The sequence below is a fragment of the Lissotriton helveticus genome, chromosome 7, assembly GCF_964261635.1.
Source record: "Lissotriton helveticus chromosome 7, aLisHel1.1, whole genome shotgun sequence".
NCBI classification, from domain to species: domain Eukaryota; kingdom Metazoa; phylum Chordata; class Amphibia; order Caudata; family Salamandridae; genus Lissotriton; species Lissotriton helveticus.
Genome location: NC_136068.1, coordinates 716737871 through 716762546, shown reverse-complemented (window position 1 = coordinate 716762546; position 24676 = coordinate 716737871). Strand labels below are relative to the sequence as shown.

Below are 24676 nucleotides of genomic sequence, written 5' to 3'. Positions count from 1 at the left end.
TATTATTACCATTTCTATTGAGCTCAGGTGTATGGTGCTTGCTTTTCCCCTTGTGAAACACTTGAGAAAAGCCCTCAGTGAGTGAATTAGGGTGTATAAGGGTGGGTTGGGGGGAAGGGGTATGGGGGGGTAGTTGAAGGTTCGTTACAGTGCATAATATTCAGTGAAGTGTATAATATGCATTTCTATTTTAACTCATACCCTTTTGTAAAGCCTGGCATTTTTGTTTATTTACTGCGGGAATCCATCTTCAAAAATTGGGACTATTAAAATCTGCATTTTTCATAATATTTGAGGATGCCTTATTACAGGCTGTAATTTTAAGGTTCCCAGTTCTTGGTGATGGCAATTCCTTTGTTGAATACGTTTTCCACAGTAACTACACTTGAGTAACTTTTCCCTTAATAACTCTTTTGTGTATGTGAGGAGCAAGAACTAATTTTCAGTAAATGGTGCAGTGACCACTCTAGAATACTTAAAATAATCTTTAAGAAACATACTTTCATTGTAATTTATGCGGCTATTAAGACCTCTACCAAATTATTCCCACATGGACGTTTGGGTTCTTCCCTTGTAGTACGTTTTTGAACTCCTTGAAAATTTGTTGGGTTTCTCAGTCATACATATTTTCTCCTTGTATTGGCATTATATCAGCTTTGATGATGGTTTTTATTAAACTTTACATCATCTAATTTGCAGTTCATGTATAGGCGTAGGTACCCAGAATAAAAAAATTAAGTAAATTGAATCAAAATATGTTTACAGTTTTAAAAGGATGAAATGTTTACATTTCTGTTATGACTATGCAAGTTATTTTTTTTAAAGTTTCGGGACTTCATTTCCATTCTAATTTTGGTTGTTTTTTGTTCTTGGCCTGTGTTTGATTATAGGTGAAAATGGACTTCTTTGACTTGCTATCTAATCACCATTTGGATGGTCAGTCACGTTGGAGCAAGGTGAAAGACAAAGTAGAAGGAGACCCACGATACAAAGCTGTGGATGGTTCCTCCATGAGGGAGGACCTCTTCAAACAGTATATTGAAAAAATTGCCAAGGTGTGTTCGATATTTATCCACTCTACCAATTTTGTTTGTGAAAATGGTACTCAGACTTGTTTCACTTAGCCTTCCAGCCTGTTTTGTGCAGGGCACTGGCATACAACTGTTAGGTTCTGTGAAATGCCAATTAAAGTCTCTGGTTCCAAGTTAGAGGTTAGACAACTGTGTTTTCTGTTTCTGAAAGTTTGTTGCCAAGCAAGTAATAGGTTGTAATTTGATACCTCTGATTGTCAGTCTTGACATTTTCCTCACTTCGGCAGTGAGCTCCGGTCTAACCGAACCTTTTGTGTTCTTCGGTGACTAGGTTTTAAGCAGATTTCAGAAATAATTGGTTTGATTTTTCCTTTTCAATAAAAGTTAAATTTTTGTTTTCAGTCCTTACTAAGTACCCCTAATGTAATAATGTAGAGTCCTGGTATCTACACGGGCCACGAGCCAAACATTTTTATTCTTTTAATTTAGTCCGGCTGTTTCCTGATATTACAGCATAGCACAGTTCTGCGGCAGTTGAAGAGCATGGCATGTATGTGAGTTTATCTGCAATTTGGCTGCCTCTTGTGCATAACATGCTTTCTGTAAACATTTGTCATGAATGGAAGTTCCTGGGATGAAGATGTACAGTCCATTTGTGGAATGCTTAAATTAACCTTGCATACTGGGGAAATACCATTCCTATTCTACACCTATTAAGCTAACTGCCATTATAAACCATGACCAAGAATGCAGATTGGTCCAGGGGTCAACTTCAAAAGGGACACAAACTAATAGCCAACATAGTCTCTGAACTGTAGCACAATCTTATTGACCCCTTGACCCTTCCAGGTAGGTTGTTCCACCTCTGTACAGCACCGCCTGTGTGTACCTGCCCCAGCTGCCGCTGCTGAGGAAGTTCGAGGCCCTCCTCCGCCCCCCGGCTACCACCTGCGCCTCATCCCTGGTGGCTAGTGGTCGGCCATAGGTATGCTCATCCTCCATTGTATTGCCTGTATTTTCTTTCATTGCTCCCATTGTATTGACTGCATTTTCATTGTAGTGTCTGTGACTGCTGTTGTCTTCTCCCCGCTGCCTGTACGTGTTCTGTGCCCGTTCTCTCCCTCTGTTCCCCTCGCTGCCCCGTGTCTCTCTGCCCGGTTTCCCTTCTGCTCCCCTCGCTGCCCTCGTGTCTCGCTTCCCGGTTTTTCCTTCTGCCCCCCTCACGGCCCCAGTGTCTCTCTGCCCGTTTTTGCCTTATGTTGCTTAGCTGCCCCTGCATTTGTGACGTTTCTGCCTTCTGTGCCACTCGTTTCCCCCCCATTTTTTGTGACCTTTCTGCCCTCTTCTATTGATCTCTTGCCTTCTGTGCCACTTGTTTTCCCCCATTTTCTGTGCCCTTTTGTGACCTTTCTGCCCTCTGTGCCACTCGTTTACCCCTCAATTGTTGTGCCATTTGCCTTCTGTTTCCTTCGTCGCCCCTCACCGCCCCCGCCGCTGCGTCCCCTGCGGCTCCGTCCCCTGCGGCTCCGTCCCCCTGACTGCCCATTCGCTGCTCCCGCCTCCCAGCTGCTCCTCTCTCCCATCTCCCCATACATGCCGGCTGCTGCGCGGTCGCACCACTGGCTCGCGGCAAGCCCGTCCGCGCCTGGACCGTGCCCGGACCGCGCTAGCACCCCTGGCCCCCACACCCGCCATGACGACCACCACCACTATGACGACCACCACCACTATGACGCCAGCACTCAACCCCGGAAGGACCCACAACTGCTTCAAGGCCGCCCCTAAACGCACACACGGTCCCTTCACCTGCCGGAACTGCAGCTACACCATCCACAGAGCCGACGAACCACCCGCCAATAAAGACCTCAACCACCTCCGATGCATACTACTGAACACCCGCTCTGCACGCAAACACGCTGTCGAGCTCTGGGACCCGCTCAACACAACCTCCCCGGACGTCTCCTTCCTGACAGAGACCTGGTTGAACAGCTCCTCTGCACCCGACATCGCCATAGCCATCCCAGACGGCTACAATATCACCCGCAGAGACCGCACCAACGGAGTCGGAGGAGGAATCGCCATCGTCCACAAGAACAGCATCAGGGTCTCGACTAGCACAGACGATGCGCCCAGCACTGCCGAACACATGCATTTCCAGATCCACACAGACCCCAACTCCACCCTCAGAAGCACCCTAGTCTACCGACCCCCCCGGACCCCGCCCCCTGTTCTGCGACTCCATCGCCGACTTCATCAGCACTCACGCCCTGACCTCCGACTACATCCTCCTCGGAGACCTGAATTTTCACCTTGAGAACAACAACGACAACAACTCCACAACCCTGATCGATAACCTCGCCAACCTCGGACTGAGACCTTGTCACAACCCCACCAACTCCGCCGGCCACACGCTCGACCCAGTCTTCTCCTCAAGCCCGCACGTCTCCGGCAGCCACACCACCGAACTCCTCTGGACCGACCACCGCTGCATCCACTTCACCTTCCAGAAACCCACCGCACCCAACAGATCCCCTGTCGCTGCTGGAGCAAAATCACCGAAGACCAACTACATGCAAACCTAGTTCTCAACCCACGCACCGAACCCTCCAACACTGACGTCGCTGCCCACAACTTCAGACGCTGGATCGAGGACTGTGCCAACACCCTCGCCCGGCTAAAGAACCCCCCCTCCCCCCACAGACACACCAGCAAGAGGGATAGCTGGTTCACAGCAGAACTCCTAGATTCCAAGCAAGCCTGCTGGATCCTAGAGAAGAAATGGCACAGTGAACAAACTCCGGACAGCCACGCAGCACACAAGGACGCCATCCGCAACCACCACTACCACCTCATCAGGGCTGCCAAGAAGACCTCCTTCAAAGACCGCCTTGAAGACAACAACGCACTCGACAGCAACGCACTCGACAGCAAGGAGCTCTTCAACATCGTGGCGGAACTCTCTAACCCCAGCTCCAACACCAACGACATACCGCAGTCGCAAGCCCTTTGCGACTCCCTCGCCTCCTTCTTCCACCGCAAGGTAACAGACATCCACAACAGCTTCAACACCCAGACAGCCCCAACAGACAGCAACACATCAGACCCTCCGCACACCATCTACCACGTCCCCTTACTAGCCTGGACCAGCGTGAGCGTTGATGACACCATCAAGACCATGAGCACAATCCACTCTGGCTCTCCGTCAGACCCATTTCCGCACCACGTCTTCAACAAAGCAAGCAGCTCCATCGCACTCCATCTACGCAACATCATCACTCTCCCTTGAGACCGCGACCTTCCCAGAGAGCTGGAAACACGCAGAAATCAACGCCCTACTCAAAAAACCCAAGGCAGACCCAAGAGACCTCAAGAACTTTCGACCCATCTTTCTGCTCCCCTTCCCGGCCAAGGTCATCGAGAAAATAGTTAACAGACAGCTAACCCGATACCTCGAAGAGAACAGAATCCTGAACCCTTCCCAGTCAGGGTTCCGCAGCAACCAGAGCACCGAGACCACCCTCATCGCCACCACTGAGGACATCAGGACCCTGCTAGACAACGGGGAGACTGCAGCACTAATCCTCCTAGACCTCTCCGCCGCCTTCGACACCGTCTGCCACCGCATACTACGCGCACGCCTTCATGCCGCAGGGAACCGAGACACGGCTCTGGAATGGACCACCTCCTTCCTCTCCGGCAGAACCCAGAGCGTCTGCCTCCCCCTGTTCCGAAGCCTCCGAGATCATCTGCGGCGTACCCCAAGGATCCTCCCTCAGCCCGACACTGTTCAACATCGCCCCGCTTGCACACGTCGCCCGACAGCACGACCTCAACATAATCTCCTACGCTGACGACACTCAACTGATCCTCTCCCTCACCAAGGACCCCATCACCGCCAAAGCCAACCTCCATGAAGGAATGAAGGCCGTCACCGACTGGATGATCAGCCGTCTTAAGCTGAACTCGGACAAGACAGAGGTCCTCATCCTCGGCTCCAACCCGTCAGCCTGGGACGACTCCTGGTGGCCAACAGCACTGGGGGCAGCCCCGAACCCCACCGACCACGCACGCAACCTGGGAATCATCCACGACTCAACGCTCTCAATGACCAAGCAAGTCAATGCTGTCTCCTCCTCCTGCTTCAACACCCTCCGCATGCTCCGCAAGATCTACAGATGGATCCCGACAGATACAAGACAGACAGTCACCCAGGCCCTCGTCAGCAGCAGACTTGACTACGGAAACACCCTCTACGCGGGAGCCCCGACCAAGCTCGTCAATCGACTACAACGCATCCAAAACGACACGGCCACATCACCCCCCACCTGAGAAACCTGCACTGGCTCCCCGTCAACAAGAGGATATCCTTCAAGCTCCTCATCCACGCACACAAGGCACTCCACAAGACAGGCCCAGCCTACCTCAACATACGGCTCTCCTTCTACACCCCGCCGACCTCTCACTCGCCACTGTCCCGCGCATCCGAAGAACAACCACCGGCGGGAGATCCTTCTCCCACCTCGCCGCCAAGACATGGAACACCCTTCCACTGAGCCTACGACAGACTCAAGACCTGCTGACCTTCAGGAGGACACTAAAGACCTGGCTGTGATATTACCTATGTGGAATTCTCGCGTTTGAAATGAAACTGAAAAAACTACGGACTGCTGGATTTACTTTGGAACGGACATTTGCTCAGGATAAGATTTTGTTTGTATTGTTATTTGGGGATTCCATCTCCAAACCTTGGAATGTTGGGTGGCTGTTCCACTTATCCTTGGAGCAGACTTTAGAATTTGGGAATTTTTATTGTACTACATTGCACTGACTCAACGCAGAGTTGACCCTGCCATTTTTGACTGTTGTATTAAACTTAACATAGGGCAATGTGTAAAGTATTTAAACAGCTAGTAAATCAGTAATAAAGTCGAAATGCAAAGCTATAAAAATCCTAAACCAAATTAGAAAAACTTAGTAAAATCTAATAAACAAAATGCCACAAATCCGATAACATGAACTGGAGACATGAATGGTAAACATTTTAAGGAGCATTAGCCTAAGAAGCATTAAGTGACTCCTAGACAATGGGTGCTGTAGACTGGGACCTGGGCCCAGTTTGACACTGACCTCAATGAAGCACAGATCAGACACACCAATGAGGTTCGTCCTGGTCAAAGTTTTTACCTTCTGACTTTAGCTCTATAAGTTCCAATCCACCACTGGAGTACACTTAAAGCCATCAAAATCTCAGGGGGTTCACTTAGGCTCACACAGTGTCAACTGCAACAACAAGGTGATGGATGGAATGATTGAATTCATCTTAGCCACTGGCAATCGCTTGGGGCTGCACTTCAGTACATCGTTTTTCGCACACCATGCCATCTAAGTTTTGACCCAGCCATATACTAATCAGTCTTGACCCTGCTCCAATAGGAACAACCCTGCCTTACCTGCCAAGCCAGGTCCTCCGTTAACAAGAACAGACGCAACCCAAGACTGATTTTTCCCTGTTTGGCGTTCTTCATTTGGGTGTAGCTTGGGCCCAGTAGCACAGTGAGCCTGGGACCCACATCTGGGCATACTATTGCACTTACGGCACCAACTGCAACACCAAGAAGAAGGTGATGGATAGAATGCTTTTTGTATATTAGTATGTCGTCCTAACTGGGATGGGTGTGCCAATACATTTGACCCGTGCACATTGTGCCACTGGAACCAAGCTGTACCTAGCTGATAAGTCCTAATAAGGGTGAAACTGGTCCTGGGTTGTTTATGGAGATCCTGGCCTGGCAGTTTGAGCTGGACTGCTCATTAGAGCTGGGTCAGTTCTGATTTTCACATGGCTAGGTCCAAACTGAGAAGGCATGGCGTGCAAAAGAAAGATGTGTAGGGATGCGGCCCAAGTTGCTACCAGTGGCTGATTATTCAAGCATTCTATCCATCACTTTTTTGTATACTGCAGTGTTAGACTGTGTCAAGCCAGAGGCAAACAGTAGGGTCTAGATCACTTTCAGTCTCCACTGATCTGCAGTTTCAGAAAGGCCTCTTGTAGCTTGTTTTATCCCTGTAGCTGAAAAGGTCAGCCTTATGATCATTGGAGTTCACTTTGTCCTCAGTACAAGGGAGAGGGGGTCCATTCCTCTTCTGTTCTTCCTCAGATCCAGGAGGGTTCTGAAGTGGGTGCCTGGAGATGCCACATTTGTACCTGACACAAACTAGCGAGCACGAGTGACTCCTGGGCACACTCAAACCAATGGGGTAAAAGTTCCCGGGGCTAACTCTATGCACCTTGGGCATTTTCAAGATAACGGAAGTCTTCGGTCACACTAAATATGGGCATTGAGGGGTCAGGAGGGGGTGGTGAGTATATACTATGGTAATCCTTGGTTCTTCTCACATCCAGCACTAAAATCTAGTTTGGGACAGTCACTGTACCCACACAATAAACCCAGAGATAGAAGTGCGGTAGAACAAAGATAAGGTGTTTAGCAACAAGACAGTGATACTCAAGATATATGTTTACTTCTGGTTTCCTTTCCATTCAAGTGTACCCTTGTGTTATAAGTAAACGCAGCTGACATGTCAAGCATGATTTAACACTATTGTCAAAGAGGATGCCAACACCCCTACCCTGCATATTCAGTCATGAGAGAAGTCATCTTGGTCTATTCAGGTCAGCCTGTTTGCTCCTGGGAGGTACTTTGCAAGTTTTATTTTTATACCTATTCAGATGCTAATTACGGGAGAGCAAATGCCAATTTAGCCTTAGGGAATTTCAGGCAGAGAAAGGGTCACTTTTAAAGTGTGACGTTTTCCTTAATATTTATTTCAATTCCAACTTCACATTTGAATTGGATTTACAATAACGACTAAAAATAGCTGTTTAATTATTTTCTATCTAGTTTCATTCCTAAAATACAGTATTAGAATTTTTAATCTGCACTGGTTTTCTACATAGGACAGCTATGTCTGTCACAGCGAAAAATAGCTTTCAGGTGCTTCCCACTATAAGGCCATGCTAACATTTAATTTCCACTGTCCTACTTTTAATTGATGTGCACCATGCCTTGTTGGCGGCAGTCTACATGGGGGTGACTCAACATTTAAAAGGGAGATTTTCACCTGTCAAAAGGTTTTATGTTGACAGGTTGAATTGCAGTTTTTACACTACTCAAGTCCGGCTACACTGACCGGCCTGAAGCCATGTTTTCACTGCCACATAGCCAGTGGCAGAGTAGGTACTGCCGTCCACTGGTAATATTTAACTTCCGGACTCTGGGTATACTTTGTACCAATTAGGTGTATACCAATTTCATCATGTTGAAAGGAGGAACATAGGTGCTTTACCACAGGTTAGCGGGGGTTAAGTGCACAGAGTTCTAAAGCCAGTATAAACAGCCAGGGTGAAGATTTTGGGGTACACCAAAGTTGTCCATTCTGAACATTTTCAGTGGTAAATAAAGTTGTGGAGCATCAAATTAGTGGTTTCATCTGTCATGTTCTTTGTTCTTATTATTAAGGATCCTAAATTTGCCTTTGACCTTGCTCATGCACAAATCTTTTGAGCCCATGACCTCTTGGGACCACCTTGAAAGTGCGCCTTTGTTTTTATTAGTAGTAGGCACCGGTGCCAGGGGAACTGGTAAGCTTTGCTTTTGGTCATCTATAAAGTCATGTTGCATGAGGATAGGTTAATCTTTTGGTTAATCCCATCTCTTATCCCAGAGGTATTAACTGAGTGTCAGTCAAACCAAAATTGTTGGCCATTCTTTCATTGTTACACGCCATGCTTCTTTGGCTGAAGAGACTGTTTACAATTTGGAAATCAGCTTTGAAGTATTACTTTGAAAGCCCTGCAGATTTTTCAACCATGCGTTTGTCACATAAATTGATACTTTTGAGTTGCAAAATGCTAGGGCATCAGAAGAGTTTAGGCTCATTCTACCAGAGACAAAAACAATACCAACATTTGTAAGACTGCATCTTGGGCTACTCTGCATGTTTTCTGCATACATTACTCCCTCAATGTATGTTTCCATACAGATGAAGCATTCATGCTGGATGTTCTGTGCTGCATGTTTGCTTCAGACCTTTCTATATATTTGTTGTTTTTTCCATTCAAGCGATTTAAGCTCTGTATTCTGTTTTAACCATTTGAGAATGTGGGAGAGCAGGACGACAGAGTAAGCATAAAATACCCTTTTCCTTATTCATGCACTCATAATCCTTGCTCTCGCTTCTTGACCGCACATCATGTGTCCTCCTTCAGCACCATTTGCAGTGTTACAACCGTGCATGTAAAATGGGTGGGAGGGGGTGGAGAGATAAGAACTTGGGGGTGGCATGAACAAATTTGCCTATCTAGAGTTGGCACTCTAGAGCAAAGCAGGTCCATGGGTACTCAAATTCTTAGGGATTGTGTAATAGTCTTTCAGTTTTTCTGGTCTTCTACACCAGTGCAGGATGTTCCCTTCTAATTTTCAAGGAGGGCTAGCAAGAACTAAGTGTCAGAACCATGCAGGTAATGCTTTCTAATCTGCATCCTGACATATCTAGCATAATGCCAGATACACTTTTCAACAAACCTTGTTCTTTAATACATTAGCTCTGTAAGCTGGGCCTTCTACTGTTGTATTATGTAACCTGTTGTGCTTTTTGATTAGTCAATGGTTGGCTAAGTCACCTTCCTCGCTGCAGACAAGTCTATCTATGTGCCCCTATTATACCCTTTTAAAATTTTCCAATATATCCATTTTGGTTAGTGAATGGCTATTTTCTGTTGCTTCAGTTTTCCCTACTGTGATCAGTTCCCGGTCTTGCACTCTCAAAGACAAGCCGAGATTCATAGTGACCCCATTCTTGCGCTCTGCTTGAGTTTTTGAATGGTTATGGGATTTCAACCAGATTAACTTCATTTTGTGGATACTGCCTGTTAGTTATGCTCATTTGTGCTCGGTTATAAACTCTTGACGTAAGGACTTCTGCACCACCAAGCAAAACCAGTGACAAACATATGCTGGATTGGGCTAGACCAACCAATGCAAATGGCTTACTGGTTGGAGATCATGCTTTCTTCCTCCCTAGATTCATCTTGGAGTAAAATGCCATCTTCCCATAAAAAGCTGATTCCTCTTAATGGATTTCTTTTGTGTTGGTTCGCATTTAGTGGTACATGAAAGGGGAGTGGAGGCTAGTTTCTACCATGCATTATGATATTGTGAAAGTGTAACAGCGTATGGAAGGTTTGCATTGTATTGCCTAATTTGTTATAATTAGAAGTTTTACAGGTGTCGGCATTTACATTTTTGCAGTTAAACAAAAGATGTGTGTTTTGCTGGTCAGTAAGGTATCTTTGATTTAATGTATGTTTTTCTGCATAATGCTGTCTGCCACTGAATAATTTTTCCAGCAATATTCATGTTTAGGTTATTCCAAATGGAAGCTTCAATTTTCTGGCATGTTTTATTTTCATTCTTTAGTCAATGATGGGTCTCATGTTTGTTTCTTTTAAGGGGAAATTGGTAATTCGTTTCTCCACATTGAGCTTACATTGTTTTTAAAAAAGACTTCTCATTTAGGAAACATCAATACATATTTGTGGCAATAAACTCCAATTGATATATTTAAAGTATGGTAATAAAGGCCAGTTGTGCCCCTCCTTTCTTGAACATAGTTTAAGCTCCAGAGTGTTTTTTCCATTCTAGACCATGTTTGAGGTCAATTTGGTGACTTTACAGATATGATTAGGGAAAAGTAAAGGGTGAATGCTGATTTTTTAATTTACGATAGGCACAGTCGTAATTTTCTGTGGTTTCCACCAACAATCCTCAGCAGGCGACCATTGTGGGGTTATGAACTTGACCTTTTCTAATACAATGTGCATCTTTATTTCTCTAGTAGATGTGACCTCATCCCTACGTTGCCCATTTTGAAATCCTAGTTCATGCCCTTTTACATGGTCCTAAAATGACAGCTCAAGGTGCCATATTATATGCAGGATCAATGTTTTAAAAAGTTGTTTAATAGTCGAAGATCGAAAGTGGTAGTGTATCATGAGAGTAGACTTAATTTTCTCTCACAATCTTGTTTTTTAGTGATTGCGTTCCTGTTTTGACAAATAGTACCGAGTAAGCATTTCAATGATTATTTCCACCTTTCTCTTGTTGGAAGGAAGCATAAGAAGATATTGATCGTGATTGTTTGCTTGGGGGAGCTATATTGGACCATTATCACTTGTGTGGGCTCTTCAAATGTTGGCTTTGTTAATATTTTGTAAGTTAGAGAGCTTTGTCATTAATTTATTTTTGAATTTGGGACTGAGTTTTCATTTGTGCAGTGATAATCGAAATTTGCCTAGCTAATGTGACGGTAAGTTTCAATTCTATTAAGGAAACGGAGGCGAGGATTATGCTTTTCTTTCTCCGCCATTTATTAAATACACAACACACAGCAGCCCAAGAAAAGCTCTTATTGGAACCAAACATCGTATTACATCAAGAAACTTGAGAAAAACCCACAAGGTATGAAATAGAGCAAAATGTCTAAGACTGTAAACCACAAGTCCCAGCACTCCAACTTGTAAACCAACGAAGATAGTCCTTCCACAGTGTCCATTATCCACTGATAGGAAGTCCCCTCTCTGAGTCCTTCCTCTTTCTTCGCGAATTACGCTTCATCCTCACTGGTCCTGCTTGACGCCATCATTCCCTAGTAAGAAAACACATCCGCGTCAGCGTTGTACAACCAGATGCATGTCAGCAAATATAAGCAGAAACAACATCAGGCATGAACTCAACAGTACTAAAACTGGAAAACCTACGTACTTACTGAAATACGGGTGGGACGTCACTCGTGGACGATCTGGGTGGGATAATCCTCGCCTCCGTGTCCTTAATAGAATTGAAACTTACCGTCACATTAGCTAGGCAAATTTCGATTCTATGGCAGGACCGGAGGCTCGGATTATGCTAGTTTAAAGCTTACTCACCACCAAATGGGCAATATCCACCACCGGCTTGAAGTAAAACTTCTTAAAGGTGGACTCTGAAGACCAATCCGCTGCCCGCATCAAGTCTTCCAATCGTGCACCTACCGCAAAAGCCTTAGAGGCCATGGCCCCTCTGGCAGAGTGAGCACCGAAGCGTTTCGTATCAATGCCTGCTTCCTGCATGACCCAGCGCACCCACCTGGCAATGGTGGGGGAAGAGACTGCATGGTGTGGTTTTCGCAAGGCAATCAACAACTGGCGTTCGCCCGGAGGGCGGAGATCACAAGTGATGTCCTCATACGCTTTCAAACAATTCACAACACACAATTTTGGGACATCCACAAAAGCAGGGTACGAAATAGTCCTGGAGCCTGATTTAGTACGGCGGCCATCTGTAAAGGTGACGCCCTCAGGCGAAAACACTCGCGCGGACACATCCAGTGCCCGAACATCAGACACTGCGACATGATACCAAGCATAACAGCATGGCCAACTTGGCTGAAAGCTCCTTTAAAGACAAATAGCCATTAGTTTGCCAGGATAGAAACAAGTTCAACACTACGTTCACGTCCCAGAGGACGGAGTAACGAGGTTCCGGCGGTAAGGACAACCGGATTCCTCGCAAGAGCCTGCACACAAAAGGATGCTCACCCACAGGAGAGCCGTCCACCGGCAAATGTGCCGCAGAAATCGCGGAACGCATGGCATTAATCGTGCGATATGCCAAACCCGCCGTAGCCAATTCAGCTAGAAAGTTCAGGATGGGAACCACTCCGGCGACCAAGGGATCCAGACCCCGTCGAAGACACCAACGCACCCACTTAGTCCAAGCGGACTTGTAGCGCTTCGACGTACTGGGAGCCCAGGCTTTGGACAAAAGCCCCTCAGCCGGTCGCGAAAGCCCTGGGAGCGACCAGCGACCCCTGAAAGCCTCCATACCATGAGGTGGAGAGACCCCTGCGCGAGGAGGTGATGGGGTTCCTGATCTGGACTGAGAAGCAGGTGAGGAAACTGGGGGAGTAGGATTGGAGAATCCCAAGAAAGTTCCAGTAGAACCGGAAACCACACTTGAGACCTCCAGAATGGAGTCACTAAGACCAGCTCCCCCTTCTGCCGGCGTAGCTGCGCCGCCGTTCTCGTTATCATGGAGAAGGGAGGAAATGCATAAGGAGACTCCCGGCTCCAGTCCTGAAGAAACGCGTCCGTGGCTTCCGCCGCCGGATCCGGCCTCCAACTGAAGAACCTTGGGAGTTGATGATCCAGCCGAGAGGCAAAGAGATCGATCGAAAAAGGACCCCAAAGGCCGTTCAACCATTGAAAAACCGGAACATCCAACTTCCATTGACTGAAATCTCGCAGATATCTGGAGTGCCAGTCCGCCACCTGATTGGACTGGCCCGGTAAGTATTCTGCCTGTACTGACACATGATTGTCCAGGCAATAAGTCCAAAACTCCTTTGCCAGATTCGCCAGCGCACGGGACCGAGAACCCCCCAAATGGTTCACGTACCGCACGGCTGAGACGTTGTCCATCTTCAGCAGGACGCACGACCGCACCAAATCCTTGGTCCAGCAACGGACGGCAAAAGACCCCGCCAAGAGTTCCAGACAGTTGATGTGCAACTTCTGCTCTTCTGGCGACCAGGCCCCGCCCGTGGAAAACTCTCCGCAACGTGCGCCCCAACCGGCTCTGCTGGCATCGGATTCGATAACCAAATCCGGGACCGATCCAAAAATCGCCCGACCATTCCAGGCCTCCATGTGTGAAAGCCACCACAACATCTCCTCCTTCACCTCTTCCGAGAGAGGAACCACTTGATCGTAAGACAAACCTCTGCGCAAGTGAAACGCTTTGAGGCGTTGGAGGGCCCTGTAATGAAGTGGCCCTGGGAAAATCGCCTGAATGGACGACGACAAAAGGCCCACTACTCTGGCGACCTGCCTCAACGACGTGTGGGACTTCCCCAACGTCTGCCGCAATACATGTCGGATCTTGGACAATTTGCGGGCAGGAAGACTGAGGTTGGATTCGACAGAGTCTATAATGAAACCCAGGAACTCTATCCGTTGAGAAGGAACAAGGACCGACTTGGTCTCGTTGATCACGAACCCCAGCTTCTGCAAAAGTGACACCGTCAGCTGCAACTGTAGGCGCAGCCTCCGAGGGCATTGGTCTAAAAGCAACATGTCGTCCAAATAGACGATGAGTCGAATGCCTTGACCGCGCAACGACTCTATCACCGGGTGCAACACTTTCGTGAAGCACCACGGCGCGGAAGACAGACCGAAAGGAAGGGCCACGAACTCGAACACCTGACCCTTCCAAAGAAACTGCAGGAAACGACGGTGCGGGGGATGAATGGGAACCACCAGATAGGCGTCCTTTAAATCCAACCGTACCATCCAATCCTGTGAGAGAAGAATGTCGCGCAAAAGATGGATCCCCTCCATCTTGAAGTGGCGATACACCAGCCACCCGTTGAACTCTCTGAGATTGATAACCGGACGACGGCCACCGCCAGGCTTGTCCACAAGAAAAAGGTTGCTGATGAACCCCGAGGGATGACGTGTTGACTGACGAACGGCTCCTTTGCGAAGCAAGTCCGCGACCTCCTCGTCTATCAACAACGCATCGGCCTCTGAGAACACCATCGGAGGAGGGGCACTTACCTGAAACGGCTGATCGTAAAATTCTATATGGAAACCGCGGACGGTTTGGAGTACCCACGCGTCCGCAGTAAGCTGTGCCCACTCCCCCCAGAAGGCCGCTAAACGGCCGCCAACGCGGACCTGATCCGCCGGAATTACACTCACCGGTAGCGGAGTTGTTTCCGGCACCTTTCTTGAAGCCGCGACCTCCAAAGCGCTGTCCTCTGGTGGGATAGAAGTTCGTATAGTTGGCAGATGTATTATACTGCCCTCGTCCGGAGCCTTGCCCTCTGTTGCTGGCATTCTGGCCACCACGGCCGGTCGCACGGCCCCTGTTGCGACCAGCCCCGGAGGAAAAACGCTGATGGAACACGCGTTTAATGCTGGATTGAGCTTTGTCCAGCGAGGTAAAGGTGGAGACGAATTTGCCTAACTCTTTAATGAAGGGCTCGCCAAAGAGACCACCTTGGGCCACGGCCCCCGCCTCTGAGGAGGCTAGATCCCCTAGCTTCGGGTCCAGCTTAATTAAAAAGGACCGTCTGCGTTCTGTGGATAGGGCGCAGTTGGCGTTACCCAAGAAAATAATCACCCTCTGAGCCCAATTTGACAGCACCTCAGGGGAAATGATCGCACCCGTGACCTTAGCTTCCTCCGCCATATCGAGAATTTTAGTAATCGGACCCACCGCGTCCAATAACTTATCTTGGCAGGACCGCCAAGAACGGTCTATGCCCTTGCGCGGATCCTTCATGAATTTTGCTAAAAAAGTCGCCATCTTGGCATCAAGATCCGGAGTCATGGCCACTTTCCCTTCTAAGGATGGTCTAGGACATTCTCCCCGTAAACAACCTCTGGCCTCCTTCTCTAGAGGTTTGCGAAGCCTGCTCGCGACGAACTTGGCTACCTTGTCACCCGGGGCCCACGCAGCCGACCGCGGATGAATAATTTCATCCGGATCCAGCATGCCCGAGCTATCCCGAGGCAACTCCGTAACCGAGCCCGAAGGACGCCAGGAACGCTCCGACACCTCATCGTCATCTGAATCCGGGGAATCTCTGTCAGGGGACGAAGGCGCAACCTCCGAAGGCGTCGCCGGGACAGGGGCAGCGGGCTGATCCGCGGGAGGTGCGGTCGCCTTTGCCAAGAACGCGTCCCTAAGCCGCTCAAAGGCACCCTTGTCCACCCCTTGAGCACCCTCCGACGGCCCCTCCCTGCAAGGTTTCTTCGGGGCTGGGGGACCCTCCCCTGAAGGGCCTGGAAGGTCAGCGCACGCCAACTTGGCGCACTCTTCCACAATGCGCGCCGAAAGGCGGTCCTCCATAGGGCCAACCACCTCAGTCACACACCTGTAAATAGAGCTATCCACTGCCTGATAGAATTCATCATCATTCAAATAAGAATGGGAGTCGTCATAGTACTCATCCTACATGACTAAAGGCACTCTGAGAGGCACCTAGGAACACCTAAAGAGTTCCCAACACTGCCCCAACACCGTGGGGGTCGATAAGAATTCAAGCAGACCAAAGGACTGCACAGCGTGTGGGCGACAGGGACTGACGCAATCAAGGCGCACTCCGACCTCACAAAGCGCGCTGACCCACCACAAGGGACCAGGTCTGCCCCCCCACAGCGCGCTACCACACCAGGTTAGCAGAAGAGTGCTGAAACCGGTACCACCGGCAGAAACGCGGCAAAACCGCAATACAGACCCTCAACAGGGCGTAGGAGTGAAACAATCACTGGTATCAGGGCTACAGACCCAGGCAGAGCCGGGCGTAATGAGGGGGCACGAGGGCAAGGCTCCGCGTTCGTTGGTCTCCTCAGCGCGGCTCCTCTGAGGAGAAATCCGCGCTGAAGACCAACGAGACGCCGCAGTGCCCTCTAGCGGCCGATACACGCCGCGCACACCAAACTGGGATAAAGGTCGCGAAAGGAGCGGACAAAACGCTCCCGCGACCCTCTCGGGGCTCTGAAAGAGAAAGCGTACACAGCGCTAACACAGACCCCGAAATAAGTACAAAAAAACCCCAAATGCGAGGCAAAATAGACAAAACCCCAAGAGCAAGTAGAAAAACACTTAACTGGCTGCGTGAGCAGCGAAGAAAGAGGAAGGACTCAGAGAGGGGACTTCCTATCTGTGGATAATGGACACTGTGGAAGGACTATCTTCGTTGGTTTACAAGTTGGAGTGCTGGGACTTGTGGTTTACAGTCTTAGACATTTTGCTCTATTTCATACCTTGTGGGTTTTTCTCAAGTTTCTTGATGTAATACGATGTTTGGTTCCAATAAGAGCTTTTCTTGGGCTGCTGTGTGTTGTGTATTTAATAAATGGCGGAGAAAGAAAAGCATAATCCGAGCCTCCGGTCCTGCCATAGAATCGGATTTCTCTTATTTGATTACCATAATTATTTTCACCGTTTTAGTGCCACATTTGTAACATGTCCAGTAATTTTCCATCACACGGCTGCTTCTATTGTGCTGAATAAACGGTTCTAATGTACAACCTTCTCATGTTGCCTAGTTTATTTTTAAAGATGTTATTTGTATGAGTTGTAATTGTGAGAAAGTGCCATCTTTCTTGCATTGGTATGCCCCCACTTTTTGCTGAACTGCTGATGTGGTTTGACTGAGTGTGCCCTGGGCTCCTGCCAACCAGGTACCCAGGGCCTGTGTTCCTTCCCTAAAACTGTGTTGAAACTAAAACCCAATTGTCCTCCTGTCAGCCCCTAGTAAATGGTACCCTAGGTACCCATGGCATGGTGACCAGAGAAGACCCCTAGGTGCTGCAGAAATTATTGTGCCACCCTTATGGGCACTGTACCCTGACACCCACACACTGCCTTTGCAGGCTGAGTGTCTAAGTACAGAACTAAACAAAGAGTCGTCATGGCACACATCCCTGTGTGTGTTATCAAAAGAGACTAGCTTAAATATGACCAATATTGTTAGGACTCTGATTAGATTTGTCATGGGCACCTCGTTGGTGAGTTCATGAAGCCCTCACCCACCAACCTGGTTGGTGGCATGCTTCATCATCGGGCCCACCCAGTGACACCTAATGTGTCCCGGGTGTGCTGTTACGCCCGATTACAGCGGAGCTGGTATTTTACTGAGAGTGCAATGTGAGGTGTAAAATGAAGTGTGAGTTAAAGCGGCTTGGCGAGGGTCCCAGTACCCAAGGATAAATTAAATTTTAATAACTGGGCCCCCGTCAGCGGTTAAAATAAGGCTTGGGGATGTTTAAGGGAGGCGAGTTACTACCTCCTACATCCATCAGTTGGTCGACATGTTTCAGTCAGTGCCTTAAACTAAATCTGGCTTTCCTGAGGACCTTTTTAAAATAGAGTGTAGTGCAGGTTAACAAGGAGTGTAATCCAGGCTATGTGTTACACTCACTAAGGTGTTTCTCTAAGTGTGAGAGGGGGGATTCGCTTCTCATATATGCGCTTAGATTTTGCAGCCAATGCTTCCAGGAATGAATCGGTAAGGGGTTGACCAGCTTTTCTGGTCAGAGCCTGCCTTGTACCTGTTGCACCGTCCTCGTACTCCGGTCCCTACCGGAGTACGAGGACGGTGAGTTAGTGAGTGTAACACATAGCCTGGATCAAGTCCTGGAATTACAAAAGTAATCAACTGCATTTTTGTAGAAAAACCCTTTGAGCTCAATGTTAAATTGTGTTTAGAATTGTGTTGCCTACTGCAACCCCTGTACCTATTGGGTTTACAAAGTTATTACCTTCCTGCAAAGTAATTACCTGAGATCACTCATAATTGAGATAAGTATATTTTGATACCTGTTGGTTCTAAAAATTAAACAATTATATCTTTTGATATAATAAAATTTGCCTGCAGTTCAGTCCTTGAGTGTGTGAAAATGTTTGCTTACTTAGTGTGTACAAGAAATGTTTTATACTGTCCTCTGGTACTGCATTACTGCTCGACCAAGCTACCACTTATGAGAGTAAGGTCAGCCCTGACTTTAACCTATGTTATACCTCTGGGGTTGGTGGTCTCTATACACACTGTACCTTACTTTGGTCCAGTATATATTGAGCCACTTTCTCACAGTAATCCATTAGTTGTGCCCCAAATAGAGGCTTACAACCTTCACATTTAATGTGTGATTTATTTGTGTTAATTAGCTGAAAATACTTTGTCCATTTTAATCTTTGCTGTTATTGACTTTGTTTATGCCACGTTAAAGACCTTATCTATTTTATGAAAAATAGATGTACCGTACATACATACTACCAGAGCTATGTACAGGGCCTTTCATCATTAAACCCTCTTCAAGCATTGATCTGCTGTGGTGTCATTCACATTTTGCATTGCCCAACCCAGCATATAGCATGTGGCACACAGACAGCCCCCTTCAGCCATTAGCTTACCTGATTGTGTCAGCTATCTGCTCTTATAAAACGTGCACCTTAATAAGTCCCCTTCAGTGCCAGGTAATGCTCATGTATTGTGTGCTTTTGCATAAAATGTATGTACGTGTTTTGTCTTTTGTGCTGTGCTGGTTGTCATACAATTGTTTGCTTACAAACATTATTCATAAATAAAATAAGCATCGGCAAAGCCTAAAGTTAAGGAGCCATTGCCAGACCTGTTGGCTTTGCCAATGCTTGTATGTTTAGGGGCATGCTTAATACCATGAAGGATTTGGATAGCTGTGTGGTCTTCAATAGCAATCTGTTCTATACATCAGTTTGAGACACAATGTGATCTATTCTTAACTACTACAGAAGTCAATATGTGGTTTAGCAAAAATGTACTCTTTGTTCTGTTTTGTGTCAGTCATGAGTCTGACTGCAACGTTATTTTGCCTGTTTTTTTAACTAATGTGTGTGCCTTGTATTGGTGGAACTGGAGTGTGATGCTTGGTTTTCTGCAAATGTATCCATTATGAACCTTAAGTCCCCACCCAGTGTCAAGGTTGGGTCATTGGGTAATCCTGGTAGATAAAGCTCCCTGATATGGGGGCTTAAATGTGCAGTGTAAAAGAGAAAAGACCTCTCAGTTGATATCCTAATGTCTATCATCTCAATTTATCCTCATGGTGCGACTTGACAATCAGTATTTATCCTGTCATAATAATCACCACCTCTTTTGTGATGAAAAAGCCCTGCTCCACCCTTCAAAAGTCAGTGTTTCTTATTTTTTTGCTAGATGTTCCATACCTGTACCATTCAGAGGTCATTTTTAGGTCTCGCCTGTGTTGCAGCGCATGCGCTACATCGCCTTGGCGAGATCTATAGTTGCTTTTCTGTCCGGCTTCTTTGGAAGCGTGGTTTGTGTCCGCCTGTCGCCCTCGGGCCCTGCCCAACCGGACTGGAGATTCTGCACGCACACGGCACCATCCAGACATTAAAAGGCTGCACACTACAGCTGTATCTCCACAACAGATGCACCTCATTAGCATGCAATCCCTAACCCTGCCTTTCTATAAAACCGTATAGAAACACAGCATGTTTCATAAATAAGCCACCGACGCGCATTGCGCCCTACCTCTCTGAGGCACAGAGAGCGCGGTGACTTTTGCAAGTTCTGACCGCCCCGGGTTACACAATCTGCACACAGGGCCGGGCAGCCACACTGAAGCCCCCTACCTTGCAGTTTTCTGAACACGATTTCACCGAATACTCGTCCGATTGCAAATACTTCTGTAGCAAAACCTCTAACGTTTGGGGGGGGGGTGTTGTGTAGGAGAGTAGGGTCTGCTTCCTATGTTCACCCCCACTTTTTGCTCTGATCCACTGGTTTTTCGACTCTAGTGTGGCTGTGGGCCTGCTAATCAGACCCACAGCCCAGCTGTTCTCTCTCTAAATTCATACCATGTACTTTAGGTACATATCCAATTGGGTTTTGGGTCACCTTTGTGAGCCCCTGTATAGTGTACCATAGGTACCCAGGGCATAGATGCATCCAAGGCCTACCAGGGGCTGCAGCATGTATTATGCCACCCCTGGCTGGCCATCCAAATTGACACAACTGGCTGATCAGGCAGCTGGGGCAAGGTCGTGTAATCACCCCTTGCTTAGGTATAGTATTCCTATACCTACCATTATATATAGACACATATATGCCTATAAGTCACTCCTATGGCAGGCCTTAACAATCCTGGAGGCAGAGTGCTTGGTTTTTTGTGAGATGGTGCTCTAGCATGAGCTGAGCCTGTCTGCAGCTTTCGGAAACATGTCCTTATAGCTGTTCTATGATATAGCCATACCATATACTCTTAAGTGCATTATAATCCTCGCGGTTATTGCTAACTTTGGTTTGGCTTTATCAAAACATGTTGTGTAAGGTGTCATACGCTTTGGAATACTACCTCCTCCCCTCCAGGGGAGGCCTGGACAATAGGTTTCCTGCCTTGGGAGGTGCGAGCACCTCCCCAGACAGGCTCTTGTGTATTGGGGCAGGGTGGGTTGAATGAAATGAGACACTGCCTGGGGCACACAAGGTGCCCCATGCATAGCCCGGTTCAAACCAGTTGCTGGGGCACTCCAGCCCCAGCTCTGGCGCGAAACTGGACAAAGGGAAAGGGGTGTTACCACCCCCTTCCCTGGTCCCACCCATAAGAGGGACCTAGCAGGTAATCCAGCCCCTCAAATCAGTATATAGGTAGGAGCTGAGTCTAGACATTAGATTATCCTGAACTGAAACTCTGAAACGAAACTCTGAGCCTTCGACATTCTACTGCAACTAGAAGACTGACCTTGTGGTCAAGGAGTGACTACCCTGTGCAAACAGGCACCACCAGTAACTTGCCCGTTTGCTTCGTCGACGCTCCAGCCGGATCCCGACGACCTAGCGATGCAGTCTCTGGACTTCCAGACTTCTCTAACCCCGACCCACATCCACAGCAAAGCTGAGACCCGTGGCGGACATGAGAGACGTGGGACCGGACATTTGCTAACTGTGCAGCTTCTGAGGCGTCCTCGAAGTTGTGCATTGGGGATTTAGAAGCCCCAAAACCGAGCCGTAAGTGCACCGAAGCTCAGCCCTCCACACTCCACGAGTGCTGCGTGGGGCCTGTGCCTGCATTTCTCCTCGACGCGTCTTCGCGGTTGCTAGCCCGTTGGCTCGTGGCCCTCCTGAACACATCACCTTGAAACAACACCGCTTGCCTGGTTGCTCTGGGCTTGCTCCTGCTTTCCTGTAAAGGGGAAGCTCCCCAGACCTTTCTAGTCTGAACAAGAAGCCGATCTTCCGTTTCTGCGTGGGTTGCCTTTGCCAAGGCTTGTTGTCTCCAATCCGGAAGCCGACACCGCCAACAGCAAGATCCTTCGTACGACAGTCCGTATCCAGCTCCTAGTCATCGTCGACGACTCCTGGTCCACGTGGCTGCAGAGACCAGCTTCGCATCTTCACCTGATTGCATCTCGACATCGCCTGGTTCCTTCCCGGTCACTGGCTAGTGACCCAGACTCTGTCCCCTCTGCTTTCAGGTTCTTCTCTTCTCCGATCCACCTAGACATCTTCCTCCTGGTCTCCTGCAGCATCTTCTTGCAGCTCTCCATAGGATTCAACGACTAAACCCGACACAAATTCACACCTATGCACCCGGCTTCCCTGGGTGAGGTAACTCGAGTACTCCGGTGCTCCCGTGGGTAGTAACTATCCAAGTGTCCTAGTTTAATAAGGTTTTCCCGTGGTCCATCCGGAAGTGTCCTAAATCTATTACTTTGTGACTTTTACGTTCCCATTGACTTTCTATGGTAACCCGCGTGTGTGTTTAGACACTACACACGCGTCCTGTGGGTCTCCTACTCCCAATCCTTTGGTAGTCCTGCGTAGCCCCAGCAATTTTCTAGGCCCTAGGCCTATTCACCTTTCCGGAAGTGGTTCTTATACCACTTCTTTAGTATATGGTTCGTGAGGCCCCTAGGGCAAAATTGTATTTGTGCAACTTATAGTATGCTTATTGAGTAACTTGTGCTGTATCTCGAACTCTGACCTCATAAAGAGTGCAGAGGGGTTGTGTTAGTAATAAATACATATATATTTGATATATACCTTGTGTGGTGTCCTTTCATTTGTTATTCAAGGGATTATCATTGGTAAAACAATTGGCTTCACATGCTCTCTGAAGTGTTAGCCTAAGACTGCTTTGTCCATGCTACCACTAGCATAGCTGGTCTATAAGGTTGACTTTACAACCATCACCATGAGGGTTGTTTGGACTGGTGCAAGGTGCTCTCTAGAATAGTGAACATCATATACCAGGCCAACTTCTCACATTAGTGGCAGCGGTGGGATAAGAGCCTGCTGATTGTTTTACCATAATATCTTGCAATATCATTTGAAAGATCACATTAAGGTACCTAGAGGTACATATAAATCAAGTCTTAAATACTTAAGTTCTACTGAACTTAGTTGTTGTAGAGCAAAGGGCCTAGCACACCCTAACTACAACTCCTAGAGAGGTTTAGTAGATAACACTTAGTGTAGGTAGGTGCACACACCACACCTCACTAGATCATGTCTCTGAGAGCAGAACCAAGTGGATCTCTCCCAGTGGAGGTAGATCCTTTAAGGATACCTTCCAGATATGATACCTTAACCTTCCATGATTTGAGGCATTTGTGCACAACTAGGAGGTTAAAACAGGGTTCCAACCCTACCCTCAAGCACCTGAGAGAACGTATGGAAGAATATGATGCTAAGAAAGCATCTAACACATGTCCTACAGGCAGTGCTGAAGATGGTCAGCCCTCAGCAGAAGATTCCCCTGACCACAATCTAGTTGATGATAGTAAAGTGGATGAGGATGTTGAAGAGGATGACAATGACCAGGTCCAAGTTTTAGAACTGAACCAGGTCAACCTAAGCCTACATGGGACTGGAGAGGGCCTAGTACCTTACAGACCCCCAAGCAGGCTTAACTCTGAGCACAGAAGGAGGAGATCCCTATCCAGGGAATCTCATCACTCTGGTGTCTCAATAGGGTCAGATGCTATCAGGAGAATGTCTTCCCCCTGAGAGAAGAGAACATCAGGCCAGAATGAAAGAAGCCAATCTGAGGATTGAGAGGCAAGAACTTGCCCTAGCCAAAGAGAGACTTGCTCTTGCAAGAGAGCAAAAGTTAAGTGGGTTAGAACCCACTGGTGGCAGCATTATCCCCAAGGATAAAGATAGGTCCTGTTGTAAACGTATCTAGGACCCTAAGTAAATATTCCCGATTCATGCCCTCATGTGGTTATAACAAATAATATCCTTATAAAGGCATAAGAATCATATCCATATTTAGTCATAGCCAATGCAGTCCAAATACGGCAAGGCTACTCCCATAGACTCCTAGAAAGCACAACGCGTTCTTTAAACAAGCCAAGCATCCAGCAGCCCAGGAAATCCCCCTGCTTTTGTTTTGAACAAGAACTCCTGGAGTCCAGAAAGAACTGTAAGTTCTTAGTGACTTCTTATGTCCAACCTTACGTCAAACTCGGCACCTTCCAGGTATAAATATACCAACGTTGCCTTAAGCAAACACACGGTGGTTTGGAGCAGAGCGGCTATCTACTTGCCCGAAGCCCAGCTGATACGAGAGCCGAAGGAAGCCGACCCTCCCATTGACGCACTGAGAGAGATGCTGTCTTTTCTCCTGCCGAGAAATCCAGCTCCAGTCTTTCCAGTCACCCTTGCGGGTTTCTGGGAGATAAGAGTCCTGAGAACGAGATACAAGACCTCCTTCATTCTATAACCAAGGTACGGAGCTGATTAGATCCTTGGAGAATTCTTGATGCAGATTCTTGGCAAAAACTTAACTTAAACTGCAGCTCACTTACTCCTTCCCACGTACTAGGCTTAGGTAAGGTACACCGGGGTAGGCTTATCTTAGAAGCACCAGTTGAGTACGTTTAGTCAATGATTTTATGTATGTATATATTTTATCCATTTTAAGTATCATATGGCTCAGAAACCATATCAATGTTTTTACAGTATTATTTCCTAATACTCCTTTTACTGTACGCACTTTACTTTATGACAAGTATTGCAATTGTGGC

The 24676-nt window shown here is 47.6% G+C and overlaps 1 protein-coding gene across 1 annotated transcript in view; it reads left to right on the top strand.

Annotated features, from left to right (window-relative positions):
* Window positions 1-24676, top strand: part of TCERG1 (transcription elongation regulator 1) — an 800085-nt gene that overhangs the window by 663325 nt on the left and 112084 nt on the right. The window contains exon 16 of the mRNA XM_078653039.1: window positions 891-1055. Coding sequence (XP_078509165.1) covers window positions 891-1055 — 165 coding nt within the window. The remainder of the gene's footprint in view (window positions 1-890; window positions 1056-24676) is intronic.